This window comes from Dermacentor silvarum, unplaced genomic scaffold (genome assembly GCF_013339745.2).
Source record: "Dermacentor silvarum isolate Dsil-2018 unplaced genomic scaffold, BIME_Dsil_1.4 Seq1052, whole genome shotgun sequence".
Classification (NCBI taxonomy): domain Eukaryota; kingdom Metazoa; phylum Arthropoda; class Arachnida; order Ixodida; family Ixodidae; genus Dermacentor; species Dermacentor silvarum.
In genome coordinates, this window is record NW_023605503.1 from 18,619 (window position 1) to 38,087 (window position 19,469).

The 19,469-nt window shown below is 43.2% G+C and overlaps 1 protein-coding gene across 1 annotated transcript; it reads right to left on the bottom strand.

Annotated features, from left to right (window-relative positions):
* Positions 1-3,848: 3,848 nt before the first annotated feature.
* Positions 3,849-18,743, bottom strand: LOC119434416 (uncharacterized; the record flags this gene model as incomplete). The annotated part of the gene is made up of 4 exons (XM_037701572.2): positions 18,665-18,743; positions 9,808-9,977; positions 8,181-8,273; positions 3,849-3,969 (listed from the first exon to the last, which is right to left on the bottom strand). Coding segments are annotated over exons 1-4 (454 nt in total), but the record flags the coding sequence as incomplete, so codon positions are not given.
* Between the last annotated feature and the right edge of the window lie 726 nt (positions 18,744-19,469).

A 19,469-nucleotide genomic window follows, 5' to 3' on the forward strand; every position in this document is an offset into this window, starting at 1 on the left:
TGGAATAGCTTTACGTTATAGCGCCCCTGACAGTCGGCGCAACTTTACGACTTGCTGGTCATTATGTGCTGCACAAGTACTGCATTTATTTAAACGAAAGAAACACGGATTCTGACATCTGCCGTCTTTAAACACCAAAGTCATTTGTACTCTGCCGAAAATCTGTTCGATCTGGGCACATCATAAAGGCAGTACAATATCGCAAAGCTTTCAGGTAGTATTAGTTGCAACAAAGAAAATACCGGAGATTGTGGGACGATCCCGAAAGCTTTGTAGCCTGAGAAAAAAATGCCAGACACTTGCACGTGACGTATGTGCGCAATGTCTCACAAAGCTTGTTCACTTTAACACGCGCGGTGTATGTGAACGATGATGGCCTAGTTAATACAGAAAAAAAGGTGGTAATCTGATGGTTAGAGCATTGGGATGCTCTGATCGAAGTCAGAGGTTCGATGCCACCATCGGCAATGCATGTATCTTTATCGAAGGGGTCTGAAACGAGGAGAGACACGAACCAACCTACCAATTTGTTCAAGGCAAAATGTGTGGCGTAGAACAAGGGCTGCGTCGCTATAAAGGAAAATTTTGTTTTGTGCCCCAGCAAGAACACAGGTCCCCTGGAAACGTTCGATGTTGTGATAAAATACTTTGTGATCAAGCAGATGCCGCAATTGAGGCGCAACTTTGTCCTCGAAGAAATTTACAGAACATTTATATTTGAAAGGACCATAAGCAGTGCAATTGCCAATGGAAAAGTCTTTCACAAACATCAGGACAGCTGCCTAGGTATTGAAAGCTGCAACTAAACTGCAGTCGTTAGTAACGCGGTTCGAAAAAGTGATTGCAGAGTACATGCTCTAGTAATTCACAAAACCCGGGGGAAACGGATTGGGGGCTCAAGGTGCGTTGCCTGCCTCGCCTGGGTGCCAGCAGCTTGTGAAGTTTACGCGTTTGCAACTGCGTTCAGCTACACTTACAACACGGAGCACAAGCTCCCAGAAAAACGAGCTCACCACAATAGACCTTCTGGCACGAACCACATAAGTTGGCCTTCCGCGGCAACCCGCATAAGGTGACTGCTACAACACCCAAGTTAAGAAATTAGGAAGTTTGGAAATTAGGAAATTGGAAATGGAAATAGAAAATGAAATTAGAAAATTTGGAGGCGCAAGTTGGGGAATCAGCTAGCGCAAGACAGGGGTAATTAGAGATCACAGGGAGAGGCCTTCGTCCTGCTGTGGACATAAATATGGGCTGATGATGATGATTATAGCATCCAACCACATCGGCAGTCGAGATTTCGACATGTTGCTGGGGTGTTATCAAGTAAGGTATTCCGAACTGTTTTTAGTTTATTTATTCGATAAGCTCTTCACGATTGGTCAAATATTTTTCGAGCTACCCCCGTTTCGACTGTGCGTCACGCGACGTCACGAAAGCCACGAAAATTCCTCATCTGATATGACGTGTGAACGCTGATTATGCATGATTTGACCAAACTAAACAAAAACTATTCGCAGTTTCGCCCGAAAGGCAAAGCATCCATTGCGATAGCCAATTTACTAGTAGAGAGCTATACGGAGTAAGGATAGTTTTTTTTATCGGCTGCATAAACATGGACACATTCGCTTACTAACTGAATTAACATGCATGGTGTCAGTGCGAACGAGCAAACATGAGTAGAACGCACTCTATGACCACAGACAACCGTTGTCAAAACACTGGTGTGAGCAAGCTCGGCTACAGCAGCGAGCGAAAGTTCGTGCGGTCTATCGCTTCAACGGAAACTTAGCGGCAACAGCAGAGCACATACAAAGGTAGGAGCCGTGTTGCAGATGGCTTCCAAGATACGGTGCGCGTGACCGCCCACCGTCGCGCAAAGTACAAGTAGGCAGTTGCTAGCCGAGCAGAAGCCGCACCCCCTCCCTCCCGCGCTGCCTTCCCCGCTTTCCTCCTTTCGCCTGCGAGATTCCAGTTTCCCTTGCACCCGGTCGCAAGATACGCATTTGGCGCAGCGGTTAAACGTCGCCTCCGCTCCATCCCTCCCTGCCATACCACACGGCCTTCCGCACGATGGAAGACATTTCGTTTGCTCTCCGCCGTGCGTTCGCTTTCACTCGCACATGCAGCATACGGCGCGCGGCGATGATTTTATCGCTCTTGGACTTTATACGGAATCTCACGGCGACTACTACGGCAGAAATGCCCTTGGATTGCCATATAATTAGTATCGCAATATTTATTTTTAATTCGAATCACCTTTTCTTGCCATTAGCCCTCTGCTATAGCCCATACTTTTACGGGCTGCGCCCACTTAGCCTTTCTGTCACGCGAGATCTCAAAATCGCGACAACTGACCATGTCAAAGTGACATGTACGCATGAAAGATGGATTCATATGTCGAACAAAATTTTACTCTTATCAGTATATCCGGAGATTGCTCCCGTTCCGAATGGAATAGCAGACGTCTGCCTACCCATCGCTCTGGCAATGGCTGCTTGCTAGAAGCTCCTGTGGAGATCGGATTTACTTGCGCATAAAAACATTTTTAGGAGGGGGGGGGGCAGTATAACGTTGTCAAGACCTTTCGTCACGCATGCGACATCACTCTGCCTACTCTCTGTTACTCAGGATCCATTTGGCGACATTTTTTAAGGTTTCGTTGTACTCCGCCGTGATTTTCGACCAGCCACCACAAGCCAAGCAAGGGGATACGGGCCAATCCTAGACGCCGGCACCACTCTCTTTATGCGTTTATCTACTTTCACGGCACTTGCTCAGTCCCACCAAATTCCTCTTTAATTCTGCGTGCCCCTCACCTCTTGCTAGCCAATTAGATAAGAAAGGTCTGTCAAAGTGTGAAATGTTGCTTTGAAATCACGCAAAGTTGACCTCCTATAAACGAGGATAGCATTTGATTGGGTGGTTCTAACAGCGCTGTCGGTCAACGCCTGATGCTTACGTCAGCGGTTACATAAATTTGACGTCAGGACACCGGAAAAAAAATAGATTGGGGATAGTTTTGCGCTAAGGGACCCGTGGTCTGGACCTGGCTCCTTCATGCTGCAACATGGATATCCTGGGTAACCCAGCACTTATCAGTATCATAACAGAATGCAAGAAGCTCATCTTCACGAACCCTCACCTGCTGCTGCTGAAGATGACATGCGTCCCCAACAACAGTGCTAGCACTGACAAGCTGAAGCACAGGAAGTTAAGGAATGGTTCCACCTAGCAGGGGCAAATTAAAATTAACAGTGGGGTCGACATTTTTTAAGTTTCAAAAAGCGGCGCTCATATTCCAAGTTGCGTCAGCGCAACATGACCTACCACGAGCAGCCCAACACAATATACTAGGACGAAACGGCGGCTCCTGGCGGTGACTGGATGTGCCGCAAGTTTGCGCTAACTTCATCTCACCTCACAGGGGAGAAGTTGTTGCACACAAAAAAATAAAAAAAGACAACTGACGTCCCCACCTATTATTGTCACTCACTATGAGCCTCATTTTAAGAGATGTATAAAACTTGGTACTACTGAAACTGTACACCATAATAGGCGTCACGTATTACACCGCTCCGTGATAGTTCAGCCTTAGCAAGCACTGCGCCTGAGTGTAACCGATGGAGGAGACCGTCTTTTTGCTGCGTCGGCACTTGATAATGGCTAAAAGGATTAACTGGGCAACACATCGCTCGCTAGCCAATTTCAAGATTTTGAGCTGCGGATCCAGAACAGTCTGATACTCCTTCAAACGTATATTATCAACTAAATTAGGGCAAACCATGAGCTGTCCTAAAAAAATTAGTATTCTATAGAGCGCGGCCTAATTATTTCATCTTGCATACCGTGAACATTGTCGGAATCCGAGTCCTCAATAGTCTCTAGGAGATGAGCTTGACGGCCATTTTCAGAGCGCTCCTTCATTTCAATGGGTCTTATCTTCAGGTTTGGTCCGACGACACCTTCCTGCACAAACAGTTCTTCATTAAAACCATGTTAAGTTGTCAGTGAGTACACATGTTGAACTAGTAAATAAACACTATGTATATAAGAAGTATGGAAAAACAAATGTGCGTTTTCAGTTATCAAGCTCGGAATAATTTGCCAGGATTGTTGAATTTGGCACCATGAGTCTATTAAATTATTTTTCTTGTAAATATGTTTGTGCTAATGCAATTAAGTTTATTTTGTGCATAGTATCACCTCTGAAAGAGTGCTCTTTCTTTATTTGACACTGTCGTCAGGAAAATTTTACGGTTCGCATATTTTGCTTATGCGTATAATCATATGTATATTCATATGTCTATATTGTATTACTGTGCTGCCTATTTCTTTTAGTGTATTTTTTTCTTATTCTTGCCTTGTAGAGTTACATTGTCCGGATCGCCATTTATTGGTGTGTTTATGTATTATTCTGATGTTCTATTCTCTTCCACGCTGCTTGTATTTTTTTCAGTGTTCTATTAAATATTTAAAAAAGTGTAAACGCCACTATAGAGGCTGTATTGAATATGGTATAGGCTTTGCATGCTTACGAGCGATGCTTTCATAAAGTATGGTTGACAGCAGACGGCTAAAAAGGTTATTTCAATTTTAAAGTATAGAAATGAAAGGTGGGCACACTTCTCCGGGCTCCTCGCGATAGCCATCATGAATACGTCATTGTGGTATGCTAAATAGTGCGACGTTCAAGACGGCGGCGGCGACACATTTTCAGAGCATCTGCACGTGCGTTTTCCGAAACACGGCCGGCAGACTCAAGTGCGCTTCTGTCACCTGGCCTCGTCAAGGCTTTGGTGGTTCACGTGACCTCCGTAACGTCGGGTACTCAGCATTTACGTCCTTCAAAGGTTATTCACCGCGATTGAAGGGAATATTGAAACGAGAGACTTCGCAGTAGAAATCGTGCGGTATTTCATTACTGAGGACGCAATCGTGCGTATACCGGTCGCTATCATGGCCCCTAGATTCTGGGTATTATACAAGAGTATAAAAATCGTCACGCCAGAATTTGGTATCTGTACTCCTTTAAGGGACCCGTCCCAGTCATTGACTAAGGGATCCTTGTCTGCATGTTATTATGCTACCTTGGATAAACACTGTGATTTTCAAATGGCCGTGTTGAAAGTTTAGCCAAGATTTTGAAGTACCCCTAGGTGGATTTCACGCCACGAGAAAAGCGAAAGACGCAAGAATGAAAAAAAAAACAAGAACACTATGATATACACAATGACGCTCATTTTCATCTACTTTATCTACATGAAACTTCCTTATATACTTGCTGTGTACCTGTTCCGTTGTACTTTTGTATTCCCGACTATTCTAGCAGTGATATTCGCAACCGCCTAATGCATCCTTCATTCCATTTATATGGTACGTATATTCAAATAGAACCTATTACGTATGTCCAATACAGGAAATATTCAAAGAGTAGCACATATCACACTATCATTGTTACTTAAAACTTGCTCCCATCTCGTAATTTATTAGACGCCTTTCTATAGCACATCCATTGCGAAGAGGCCACCTTACATGACTAGGTGAAAAAAAGCACGCGTTATTGCCTGGGTTAACCCAAGTTATTACCATACTTCATGTATTCTAGGCCGCCGGCTATACAAGTGGAAAATTGAAATTTAGCTGGATGCGATGTACTTATCGGTGGGAACTATACGTGGTTTTATTTCTTATGATTGGGGGCACGCTTGAAGATAACGAGGCCAGACTGCACCTGCGAACTTTCCCCGTACTTGATCATATAGCAAAATTAGTTCCGTAATGGTCCTCGCTGATAACAAGCAATATTTAGAGCTTATTCTGGGAGCTCTGGTAATTATGAAGGTACACTAAATATACATGGTAAGTAGTTAACCACCATGAGCATATGCAAGAGACTGAGCGGCGTAGTTGAAGCTCGTGTAGTCGACCAGTAAATGTTTTGTTCAACAACTATGTAATGATTGCAGAGGCGCTCAAACACCTAACTTCTGTCAAAGTTCGTCCCTCCAATCTTTACAGCGGGTGAGGATTATCGAATAAAAGCTAGTTCTTCTAATCCGAAATCAGCCCCTGCGAACTATAGTCCGGAAAATACGGTAATTTATCTTGTACCAATATGCCCTCCACTACCGAGATCACTAGCAGTGTACTGATTTGTGGCAAGAGCCCTGAAGCCCACGTTAATCTCAGTGCTGTTGCAACGGATTTGGAAAGGGCTCCGGCGACTACATTGGTAGAGCTGGAGATATGGCGGATTTATGTCGTGAATTTGCATCTACACGTCATCTGGGGTGGCGTTGTCTGTGTAGGTGCCTCCGTCAGGTTTCAGGAAACAGACGCCAGGAGCTTTTGACTGATGAGGACGCAGAAGTTAGCTCCTTCGAGCAAGTGACAGAAATGACAAACCGCTAGGTAGGCAGATGAACGTGTGCGGCTCGTTGCCATAGCTGGTTTTTGCCTATTTTTGTTGTGTCCCCTCACGTAATTTTTTAGTTATCCTCTATGGTGTCTTCACGCTCCGTTTTTATTGCGAAAGCAGTTATACGGACACTCGAGGCACATTTCCGCCGTCGGGGGCGCCACCGTAAAGCTGTCCCACATCGAATTGCGCATGCGCGGCACGTGCACCGTCTATTCGACGATCTTCAGATATGCGGAGTGCTTTTGGCTGGAAAAGCGATGAAGCGAAATCGACACACGGTCAATGGTCCGCTGAATCGGCTCACTGACGAATTCAGGACAGCGTCATGCCTTCCGCTGCTGGCACAAGCGTTGCAGTATTCCTGCAGAATTTCTGCGTGTATGCACTGTCATGAGCGGAACGGAAACTAAACGTTATGCTAACAATATGTAATATTAACGCGAAGCTTTCTTTGACTATCATTCCATGATTTCGCCTAGTGCAGTCGCGCATCGGTTTCTCAGCGAGTATATTCGCCTTAACTTCAAAAAGATGGAGGGGGGGGGGGGGGTGCGGCCGGCGGTGGGACTTCACTCTGGCGCCGCCGCCTATGGCAGTTTTCTGAGAAATGCTGTGCCGCCATGGGAATGGCGGTATATTGTTTTGCGAGGCTTGTGTTGGCTGGTGTTGTACGAAGCTTCGTCTAAACTGCGGATATAGATGCACAAATGTTGCGTGGTTCAAATGAAATCTTCATCTAGGATTTCATTTGCCCATATTACATCTCTCAATGAAGTTTACTAACCTACAACGCAGAATAAAGCGAAGAAAAGCAAGAACAGACGAAAAACTGTTCCAAAGCGAGAGCGGACCTTGTCGTCTGTCATCCAACTTTAGCGCGCCCCGCTGACACTTTTTACCTTTCATATAATTGTACATCCCATCGCAAGTCCTCATAATTGAATAAAACATGCTGTTGTGTAATAATAAAGCTTAAACAGCTCTTAACGTGCTCTTTTTGTAGCAAATGAATAATGTGACAGACGAAACGGTACTAGCCAGGCGCGTCTTCAAGGCGTCCTGGCTCTCCGAGGACGATGCCAATCCGGAGTCACCATATACCGGAATTCCCGTGCATACAACAGCGCAGCAGCGCCGGATTTCCCTCTAGGTGATATAGTGAGAAAGTCCATGCGCGTCGGTTGCATTTCCTGTGCCACCGATATGTGACGCGTGTAATGCCGCAGGGGACACTCTTCAACACACCAGCATTGTGATACTGGCATGTTGTTAGGGGGCTGTTGCTTCTACCCAGCAGCAGTTGGCTTGTGCGTGCTGCTCCGCGCGAGCATGTGGCACCCGCATATAGCCATAAATTCGACCAACAAGTTTAAGCGCAGTACTAAACCATGCTTTCGCTGTCAATGCTTCGTCCCATGGGTGAAACTGGCGGATTGTTGTATAAGAAACTCATCAAGAACTCGTGCATACCTCCGTGTACCACGCTACTACGTTTAAGTTCACCTTTCAGTATCCCCATCAGCTGTTACATTTCTCGCTGGCTGCATCGGCGGCGACGTTCTCACTAAACGTCAAATTTGCTGGCTATTATTTACCAGAATCACGTCTTGTAATTTTGCACAGAAAAATACATCTGGAAATTGTTTCCCCTTTTGCACGTTACCTAAAAAAAATCTCAATAGTCCTCCCCAGTATTTTAATAACCACGCGTGGACAAAGTTATGTAGATCACCATAAATAATTGTTGTGTTCATACCACTTGTAAAGTGTTTCCATCTTCCGAAAGTACGACTGCCGCGTAGCGTCTTTTATCGTGGTACAAGCCTCGCTGGAGCGTTTCAATGTTGAACTGGAAAAAAAAAAGGATGGTAATTGTTACGCAATGTAAAGCGCCGATGAATAAGTGCCAAGAGTATTTGCTACATCATTTCAGAAGAGGTGTATTTATTACGCACATTATTTCGAAAATGCAAAGCCCCTCTGCCTCGCGAATGCTTACGTTCGTATTGTTGTAATACTACGTTTCCTTTCGGAACCTTTCAACTGCGGAACTGTGCTACTTTTTCTTTGAACATATTAAATTGCAAGTTAGGTGCGGCGTATAAATTAGCATGTGCTCTCTAATACTATCCGAATGCTTATATAGTCATTATTGGCGTCGAGATTACGTGTGCTGCACGACTTGGCTTTCATTTGTGACAGTGCAGTTCGTCAATTACATCGCAGTTCTTGATCGATGCATTTTTCATTTTCGCTGTTCCTTTACTAAGTGAATGCGCGCTTTCCCTATTCCCTGCCTCAGCACGTTTCCGCAAGGGCGCCACACTACAAATTACAAAAAAAAAATGCTCGAGCTGAAACATGCAGAGAAGCGCAACAATTTTATCTCTTTACAGTTCGCTCAACCCTTTCGTAAATATGCGTGACGTATTTTCACATGGCATTCAGGTCTGTTTACATCTCCACCACTTTGAAGAAACATTGCGTCGGACAGTACGTCGCGGGGAAATAAAAGCATTCACTAAAATGATCGAGCGTGGAGACAGCCCTTCGCAACGAATTCCCACAGATACCTGAGACCTGTGGCAGCAGTTTCATCAAGTTGAGGTATTCCTAAGTTTACTAAACATATCTAACCAAGAAAATGCCATCTCGTTGCTTTTTTAATTTTTAATACAATTTTGGATGCAAGCACGTTTTAGCAGTTCTAAACACCATTCTTTCATAAGTTTGTGACACAGCTGCTTCCGAAGCATAGATTGCCGCCTTACAACACATATCACTGAGATATAAGCGAGCAATCGCTTTTCACTTTATAGGCACATCACGCACCGTAAGCAACGATGAGTACCAGAATGAATGAATGAATGCATAAATAAATGAAAAACTTTATTTCGAGAGTACTGCATAACGCTTTGAATGATGTTTTGATACACACGAACACATTTCCATAAATTATACTCTTTCGACGAGCCTTTCCATATGTACCCACGTAAAACGTTTCAGATCAAATACATACTGAGTGACTAAAGCATGCAAAATATGGTATATCTCAGTCGTTATTTAATGTCCATCGAATATTCGATTGACTTTCCAGGGTCTTACATTTTTTGCTAAAGGCCATCAAGAAGCAGAGATGAAATAACAAATCATTTTCTGTCCCTCAGGAACATAGCTAGCCTTCAATGAATATCCGAGATGCTGTACTGCCTAAGCCTTTGAATTCTATAGGTCTCAAGCTGACAGGCATTATTTCCTCATTGCTGACTTGACGCAAAAAAGCACCTCCATAGTATGATATCAGCACGCGATTAAGTTGACCGGCTCGGGAATATGCATATATATATATATATATATATATATTTATTATATTTTTTACTCACGTATCTGTGTTGTGCAATGCCTTGTCGATACGTTCTGAGAAAAAAATTTTCATGCAGGATCGAGGACGGCTCCAAATTCAAGGTGATGTCGTCGGTGACTTTGAGAGCTCTGGTGCCTTCATCTCGCCCGTCGAACACTTCGGGATAAACAATGGCCTGGTATTTAGGCACTGAAAAACGGTAAAACAAATATGGCTGTGATTCCCAATCGGTTTCGCAGTGTTCCCTAATTACTCCTCTAGTTTCTTCATGATGCACTAATACAAACGAGAACATAGTGTCGTCAGGAATTTGCGAAAGATATAAAAGTTATGTAATTTTAAAAATTATGAAAGGTTATTGATGATACTGAATGTCACTGATGAAAGTAACTTCCAATGTATGTGTCTTAATGTCAACATGAAAAAGAAGCTGAAACATCTAAGTAACTTGAAAGTATAAAAAAGATGGAAAATTCCTAAAGGCCCGATGACAGCCTACATCCCGTTATAACAGTCCGTGAAAAAAGAAAACACAGTACAAGAGATGCTTTGGGACAATTGCGCCTTATAGAATTTCAAAAATTGAAAATTAAAGCAAATGCTTAAGTTTTCCTGCCGAGTTACATTATCGGCGTGCTTGCGGATTGGTGTCTGTTAACCTATCGGGCGGTCAGTTTAATTTGAATTTTAATTGAATAGGTTATTTTTGTCAGTTTGCCGTTGTGTTTAATCTGATTCACATCGCTAAAAAATCTGCTGGCGCGGAGTGAGCTTACTGCTTTCGTGCGGCTTTGGGGAATATTGGGTTCTGGGCTGTTCCATTACGCCTATTTCGCATATTGACCAGGCGAAATAACCGCGTTTTCCATGTTTCTCTAGCGCTGTAACATTATGTCCCCTTCTTTACGTATGCACATGCGCTTTTTCAGACCACACACATTGACGTGCTCAAGATTGTGGTGGACTTAATGTGTGTGCGTCGGTGTTTTTTTTTTTTTTTTTTAGAATGGAATATGTGAAATGCGTTAGACAGCTTCACCACTATTCTTTCTGTAAGAAGCTCGCGAGTGTAATAGTTCGCGCGGTTTCACTGTCTCGTAGAGATGAAGCTGTGGCAACTGGGCAACATCTTAGAGAAAGCTATGCGTAACTTTTATCCGAGCGTTGCTTGTCTTTTTTTCTTCGAAATTTGTGCTTGATACCTAGTAACAATTCTCCTTCAATTGATAAACTCCATGAAGCGAAAGATATGCGCAACTTTAGTTTGCCCATAGTAACAAAGGAGCTTACGTCCGACATGTAATGAATGGAAATGTCTTAGGATAACATTTTCACCTCACCCAGAACGGCAGAGAGATAGATTGCACTTCGATGAAAGCATTTCAGAAACTTGCACATTTAAACCGCACGCTAATATACCTCACGAAGAAATGTAAATAATCCGGCGCACAAATCCCTAATCAGGCTAACACCATACAATACGTCTAAGTTGTCGGATTTTTACACACTTCCCTGCGGCGTCGAAAATATTGCATTGCAAAATGAAGCAACCTTTTCCCTTAAGTACACGCCTGTGACATCCATGCCGACGCTGCCACAAAGTAGCATGTGCCAGTACCTAGCACAGCGAAGTATAGTGAATGGGCCGCCGGTTATCGCGGCGTCCATTTCATTGGTAGATCGCCACGTTTACAGCACCAGTCACACTTCATACACGCCGCCACCGCACCACCTGTTGTAGAATTCAAACGCACGGTACACCGGTGCAGGCAAACGCTGAGCAACGCGTCATTCGGCAACCGGGCTCTTTTTTTTCTGCGCCCGCCGCGCCATCTAGTCTCTAGTCATCTAGTCCATCAGTGGCCTCCAAATCGAGAAGCGTGGTGCCGCCGTTCCCTGCGACTACTCAGAATTTTTTTCCATCGCCTGCCGCACACTCAGTGACACGTACTAGGTAAACCAGGTCGGCAAGAGGTTCTTTGAAGAGTGGCACATTCCTAGTGCATTTGTGGCACACCCTGTTCATGCGCCGGTTCGCTGTCCTTGAGGAACCTTTGTGATGTTGGCTCAACCACCTTCAGAATCGAACTAATTTAAGGAATATTTTTTTTCGTTACTGAAGAGCAGCACATTACCACTGAAAGATACCTAGTTAACCAAGTTGGCATCGAAGACGTTCATTGGAAAGCGGCGCGCACCTACCGGAATATAACCAGTGCCCCAAGATAGCATCGAAGAGGTTCATGGAAGACCATCAGAGACCAAGTACAAACATATATACGCAATGCTACAAGTAGGTGTTAAAGAGTTCCTTCTAACACTGGTGGCCTACCCAGTCCCGCATCTGCAGTGACCTAAGACGGCGTGAAAGAGCTTCGTTGAGGCGAGGCACGTACGTATACATTGGAACATACTCAGTGACCAAAGTGGATCCGATGGTTGCTTTCTGCCCTGTTAGCTCAGCGGAGCAGCCAGATGCCCTAACCATTCGACCATACACTACCCAGTGACCCTGTAGGCGGATAAACGGTTAGTTAGTCAGTTAGTTAGTTACTTAGTAAGTTAGGACAGAAGACAGACAGACAGACAGACAGACAGACAGACAGACAGACAGACAGACAGACCAGAGACAGACAGACAGACAGACAGACAGACAGACAGACGACAGACAGACAGACAGACAGACAGACAGACAGACAGACAGACAGACAGACAGACAGACAGACAGACAGACAGACAGACAGACAGACAGACAGACAGACAGACAGACAGACAGACAGACAGACAGACAGACAGACAGACAGACAGACAGACAGACAGACAGACAGACAGACAGACAGACAGACAGACAGACAGACAGACAGACAGACAGACAGACAGACAGACAGACAGACAGACAGACAGACAGACAGACAGACAGACAGACAGACAGACAGACAGACAGACAGACAGACAGACAGACAGACAGACAGACAGACAGACAGACAGACAGACAGACAGACAGACAGACAGACAGACAGACAGACAGACAGACAGACAGACAGACAGACAGACAGACAGACAGACAGACAGACAGACAGACAGACAGACAGACAGACAGACAGACAGACAGACAGACAGACAGACAGACAGACAGACAGACAGACAGACAGACAGACAGACAGACAGACATCTTAGTAAAGTACTTAGTAAGGGACGATAGATGGATAGATAGATAGATAGATAGATAGATAGATAGATAGATAGATAGATAGATAGATAGATAGATAGATAGATAGATCGATAGATAGATAGATAGATAGATAGAGTAGATAGATAGATAGATAGATAGATAGATAGATAGATAGATAGATAGATAGATAGATCCCGGAAAGTGCATGAAGTAACCGAAGAATGCTAACGCAATAATACGACGATGTTGAATTTCTGTCGCAGTTGCACTTTTCGCTAGCCAAATGTGCGAGAAGCCGTGGGTCCTTCGACAGAGCTGTGTGTCAGTACTATATATGGCATGGACGCTGTACTGACTTTGATGCTTCCGCAAGAAAACAGCACAATAAATGAGCAGCTCATGGGCGTTGTATTCCCTTAACCATATTCTCTTGAACATATACAGGGTGTCGCAGCTATTACGCACCAAGATTTAAAAATATGCAAACGCCACGTAGCTGGACAGACCCAAGGTAATGTATTTTGTGCCGTCGCTTGAAGGTACACAGATTAAATTTTGCATTATATTTGATATCAAAATATGTGATAGGAGGCAATAATATTTGATACCGACAACGTTATTTTCTGTGTGATGAAGGAAAAAAATAAATATGGGGTTTTACGTGCCAAAACCACGATCTGATTATGAGGCACGCCGTAGTGGGGGACTCCGGAAATTTTGACCACCTGGGGTTCTTTAACGTGCACCTAAATCTAAGTACACGGGTGTTTTCGCATTTCGCCGCCATCGAAATGCGGCCGCCGTGGCCTGGATTCGATCCCACGACCTCGTGCTTAGCAGCCCAACACCATAACCACTAAGCAGCCACGGCAGGTTGTGTAATGAAGGAGTAAGCTTAAGGGGCCGGGAGAAAGGTGCATCTACCATGTGTGTGTGTGTGTGTGTGCGGCATGTAAACAACAATTGAAACTGCATCTGTCAGTAGGCATGGCGAATTATTGGCTATCCACCATTTACCGGCGTTGAATAGTGGTAGGTTACGGGGTGTAGGTAAGAGGTTCAAATTCTGGCAGTGCTGCTTTCTTTTTTCGTATCGCACTAAACTGCTCTCCCTCGCTTCTTTTATATAACAATGCATATGCGGTCGCCAAGCACTGCGTTTCCTTTTTCTTTCTTTTTCTTTTTTTTGCCCTAGAGCATATTTTTGCGCCAGTATACTCAATGTCTGCCGATATGCCGCGCCAGCCCACATAATCTGGGACACTGGGTCTCATTGGCACTGTGTTTTGCAATAGTGATCATAAGCTTATACTTATATCCATTATAGTATGACAGCCTCTCCCAGCGATCGCCGATTATCGTGGTCTTGCGCTATCTGATTCCAACTTCTGCCTACAAATTTCCCGACTTCATCCCAGAGCCTAATTCTCTGCGATCTTCGACTGCGCTTGCCTTTCCTTGGCACTCATTCTGCAACTCTCCCTGTTATCTGTCCAGCGCATTACATGGTCAGCCGAACTCCATTTCAATCGACCAATCAACCGACCTTTATTAGCGATAGAAAAGAAGTGATGCCAGGGAAATAAGCAGAGGACATCCCAAGGTTACAAACCCCAGCCGAGACATCCTACGTTGACACGAGAAAAAAATATAGCGAATGTAGAAAAACGAAACAGGATTCAATATGGAAACATAACAAAACACAGAATCGAAAATTTTAGTGCTTAACTTCAAATTCATGGTGAAGTATACACAGGTAACAAATTTAACGAAGACAACAAAATAACCGTTTTATATTTGGCTCATACACGTATATGGGGATTATTTCTTTGTGTTCAATCAAGTGTGAGTGTATTCCATAATGAAATCGATGAAATAAGCAATGCTCATGTTTTCCCCAATTAGTATGTATCTTAGGCCGCAGAATGTTATTACGCACGAAAAGTTAGTTTTATTGGGATTAGACAGCATAAACGCCGGAAAGATGACAAATACTGTAAATATATAGACAGGAGACAGAATGCTTAGTTGGACCAAAATGGGATGAGTCGACTGTAGTAGCGTAGAGGAAGTGATAACGTGCAGTGCTTGCTTTTGCTGTTTCTTCAAAGGCCAAATATGAACATAATACCAGTTTCCCCAAGATGTAGTTTATTAACTTAGGTGTCTATGTATGAATGCATAATACAACGCAATAAGAGTGTATATGCCAAACACATTCTAGTTTTTAACAGCGCCGTATCTGAGGGCAGACCAAACTCTAACGCCTACCGACCATGTCTGCATCAGCCATTTTTCAGAGGATACGATATCGATGGCATATTGTCACGACGTCGAAAGCTCGAGGGACAAACGAAACGCACTTGTCGGCAGAGGCAGTAACAAGAACGGATGGTTTTAAAATAGCGCGCGCTAGTCACTGCTTCTTCTTCTTCTTCTTGCTATGTTTTTCATAAGTGCCGATGTGTCTTATGCCGTCGTCATCGCCGCGCTAGACACGTGGCAATATTACGCGGAGCGCTCGATAGAAGGATTCCCACCTTATTTCCAAACTGTCCAAAGAACCTCACACCGTCAAATAAACCTCGAAAGCCGCTGTGGAAGAGAGAACCTCCTGTGTGCCGCAGTAGTTTGTGCAAATTTTGCTGCATGTAAAAGATATATACTGGGTGGTTTACTATCATGCACCAAGATTGGAAAATATGTAAATGTCACCTTGCTGGACAGAACCAAGGTAATGTTGTCTGCCGTCGCTTGGAGATACTCAGATTATTTTTTATTCCGCTTAATTACATAATTATTTTCATAATTGATTAATCAACTCTTTTAATGCTATAATTGGATAAAAAGTATGAACAAGAGTATTGTACAGCAGCGTGGAAAACTCCCAATATAACTTTCTGTTGCTCAATACGTGATACATAAAAGTGTTTTCCGAGCGTGAACGAAACCAGCGAATACAGCAATACTGCCGCGCGACTGGTCGCTCGAGGCACTTTGCGTGTATTCGTGAGCTTCTTTCATGCTCAGAAAAACACTTCTACGTAGCGCGTATTGAGCAATACAAAGCTGTATCGGGAGTCTTTGATGTTGCTCTACAATTTTCTCATTGACACTTTTAATCTAATTATAATAATTGAGAAGTTGATCAATAAATAAGACTAATTATCTAATTAGGCGAAATGCAAAAAATAACCGAGTATCTCCAAGGTACGGCAACAACATTACTATGGTTCTGTCCAGCTACGTGACATTTGCATATTTTGAAATATTTGTGCACCCTGTAAAATACTGCTGTTTTCTGTGCAGATGTGTGCCTGATTTTCAAATTTGTTCCATCCTGGCTACTGATTTTTTTTTACAATGCGCGTGCGGTGTATATTACACGCTTGCATGTTTTTATACACTTTTCCATTGTGGGAGTGTATGAGACCGCAAGCTTCTTGGATGGTTATCACCTATTAAAATTATCGAGCTGCTTCATGCACAAGTTTTTTCGTATTGTGTCTATGCAAAAAAAAAGGTCTATGGGATTATTATGTGGTGCGTGTAAGTGTATTTGTGGACAGGCTGTAGCATGCATTGTCAAACACGCTTACATTGGCACATTCTCATATGCAATTTAAGAAAAAAGAAAGTTACCTCTTCTTTTTTAGATCCTGCAAGAGTCACTCAGTCCTTAATGGACGAAAGCCCAATGAATAATATACACGGTCTATGTTGAGTGGAATTGGAATAAAAAAGGCATTTGCGCAGGTTTTCATCAGTAAACTGTGGCAGTGATGCTCTAATTCAAGATAGATGCCTGCCTTCGTCCCGCCTAATAAATTCCCATTTGAAAGAGTTTTTCCATAGCTGATGTGCATTCTCATCTTAAGTTCTAGCCATGAACAGCCACTTTGCTCTAGTGCATTGCATATCACAAGCTTGCGCCGTAATGCCCATTCAAATCTTTTCATAAAAGAAAGTGATATATTGGAAACTTCAAATGCGTGTCAAGTATAACTCCCAGAAAGAATATATATTCATTACAGAAATGACTTTGGAGTTGACATAAATGCAGAGAGTAGATTGCAATTTTTTGGAGGGGGGGAGGGTGAATAGGAAAGCAAGAAGCTAGTTTTGGAGGCATTAATGGTTGCACCACCCTTCGGAAGTCGTAGAGTTAGTTTGCAGGTCACAAATGAAGTCGCCCAATCAGAAGGATGGGGACGTATAGCCGTTTCATCCGCGTAAATTACACAGGAAGAATATTTAAGGCAAATTGGTAAGTCGTTATAGTATATCAAAAATAATAGAGGGCCTAATATTAAACCTTGAGGAACGGCTCGAACTAATAGGGGTACATTTAGATCTACAGAAATTAATAGAAGCGGCATGCAGAATTTCAAGGGTAAAGCTCTGTGAAGTCAGTTCTGGGCCAGGTACTCCATACTACAGTAATTTACCAAAAAAAAAAAGATTAAAAGAGAGATGCTACGCTGTCACCACTACTAATGAATGATTTAATTTTGTCAGTAACGCATGTGATCAGTGGTATCAGCGGAAAGACTTGCTCTAACCCAATTTTAAATATAGAGAATATGTTAAACTTACTGATATACCTTTGCGCCCTTAGTTCAATTAGATTCATGTTCAAGACTTTATCGAGAAATGGCAGCACAGATATCGGCCTATAATCTTCAATATTTAATGGGTTACCTTTTTTTAAACCAGGTATTACCTTTGCCATTTTAAACGTTATAGAAAGATGCCAGTTTTGAAATACCGGCTAAAAATATGGCTTTTCTTTCTGCTAATGCGAACCAGAATTTCGGCCACCACCTTTTCCTCTGTAATGCTCACCATTCTCTTCTTGTCTCTTAGCATTACGCTTAACATTTTTTGTTCCGTCGCTCGTTGCGAGGTCTTCAACTCCTAAAACATCGGATCTGATCTCAAAGTTTCTGGTCCATACGCCAGTATCGGTCGAGCCCTTCCCTTTTCAAGGATAGCGGTAAGTCCCCAGTCAGGATTTGTTAATGTCTCCCGCCTGCCTCCGACCTACTTTACTCTTCTGTAAGTTTCCTTTTCATGATCAGAGTCTGCTGCAAGTAATTGACTTACATTAACTTCTCTTTCACAGTTTCTAGAGGCTGACTGCCAATCATGAATTCTCGCTATATCACATACTTTATCTGATATTCTCAAATATGTTTTTTTTTTTACATTTGAAGGGGGGGGGGGGAGGGGGCGTAGACTGAAAGCGTTGCTACACCTACAATCTACGTTAGCTTAAGCCGAAAACAAACAAAGCAGTGCATTTTTATTTCATAGACGATAGCACGGAAAGCAGCGAGTTACGTCGGAACAGAAGCTCAGTTCAACAAGTTTTCGCAAATAAGTAATTTTCCGCCTCTCTATTACCTTTTTCTATTTCCTTGCAAATTAAATTACATCGCATTCACCAAATGGGTAGCAACCTTCTAAAAACGAGGCTCGAAGCACAAGATACTCACTACCAACATCTACATGCCTCAGTTCTAAATCCACGGCCGAACTGACGACCAGAGCCACTTTATATGAAAAGCAAAGGTACGTTGCGGAATTCATCGGTTGTGTGCTGGAGAACATAGTGCCCCGAGAGCCTACCCTTCTTCCCTGCTATAAACTGTTATCTCACTCTCAAAACACATCAATCAACTGCTCTTAAAAGCATACTCACATTCGGCAGCATGGCAGTACCCAAGCAATGGTAAGACAGTTAGAACAATGATGATAGCTGGATTATTCATTGGGGATTGTGTGCACAGACAGCGTTCTGAGGATTCAGTGCACTATGGGTGATTTATGAGACGGTTTCATAAACTGAAACTATGGCACTGTCTATGTATGGCACTGCCGATTTAATATATCCCATTTTGTAATGAATTTTCCGAGTTCTACGTCATAAGCGAAGCTGCAGTTGACGTAAATGCTGAGTTAGTACATGCTGATCTTACTGAATAGCGATATTTATTGGCCTCAAGCTCACACGCAAATATCATGTGAATTCACTGACCTCTTAACAGCGCCTTCTCCGTTGTACTACAAACATTAGGCACCTTAAAAGGGGACGTGTGCAGATTTCGAACGTGCATTCATCTCTTGTGCCGCGCAACAAGGTTTATTCGTCAACGATCCCACTCCAACTTAGTCTAAAACATGAACATTGCCAGGCCTTTCCTATATTTAAAAAAGTATTTGGGAGGTCCAGCCTAAATGGTTATTCAAGCCCAATTCTTTGAAATTGAACTATATTGTGATAAAATAGATCCGTTGTTTTTTAACTCAAACATATTCTTTTTATTGTCCTAAAGACCATTCCTCTCCGGCTTCTCTGGTTTACTCTGCTTTATGAGAGGACACATTTTAATATATATGAGTGAATAAGGTAATCGCCATTCCTCTTATGTCCGATTATGCGCCGACCGTCGCATTCTCGACTACGGTGTCAGAAATATTTCAGGCTGTGACTTTCGTCAAGTAAA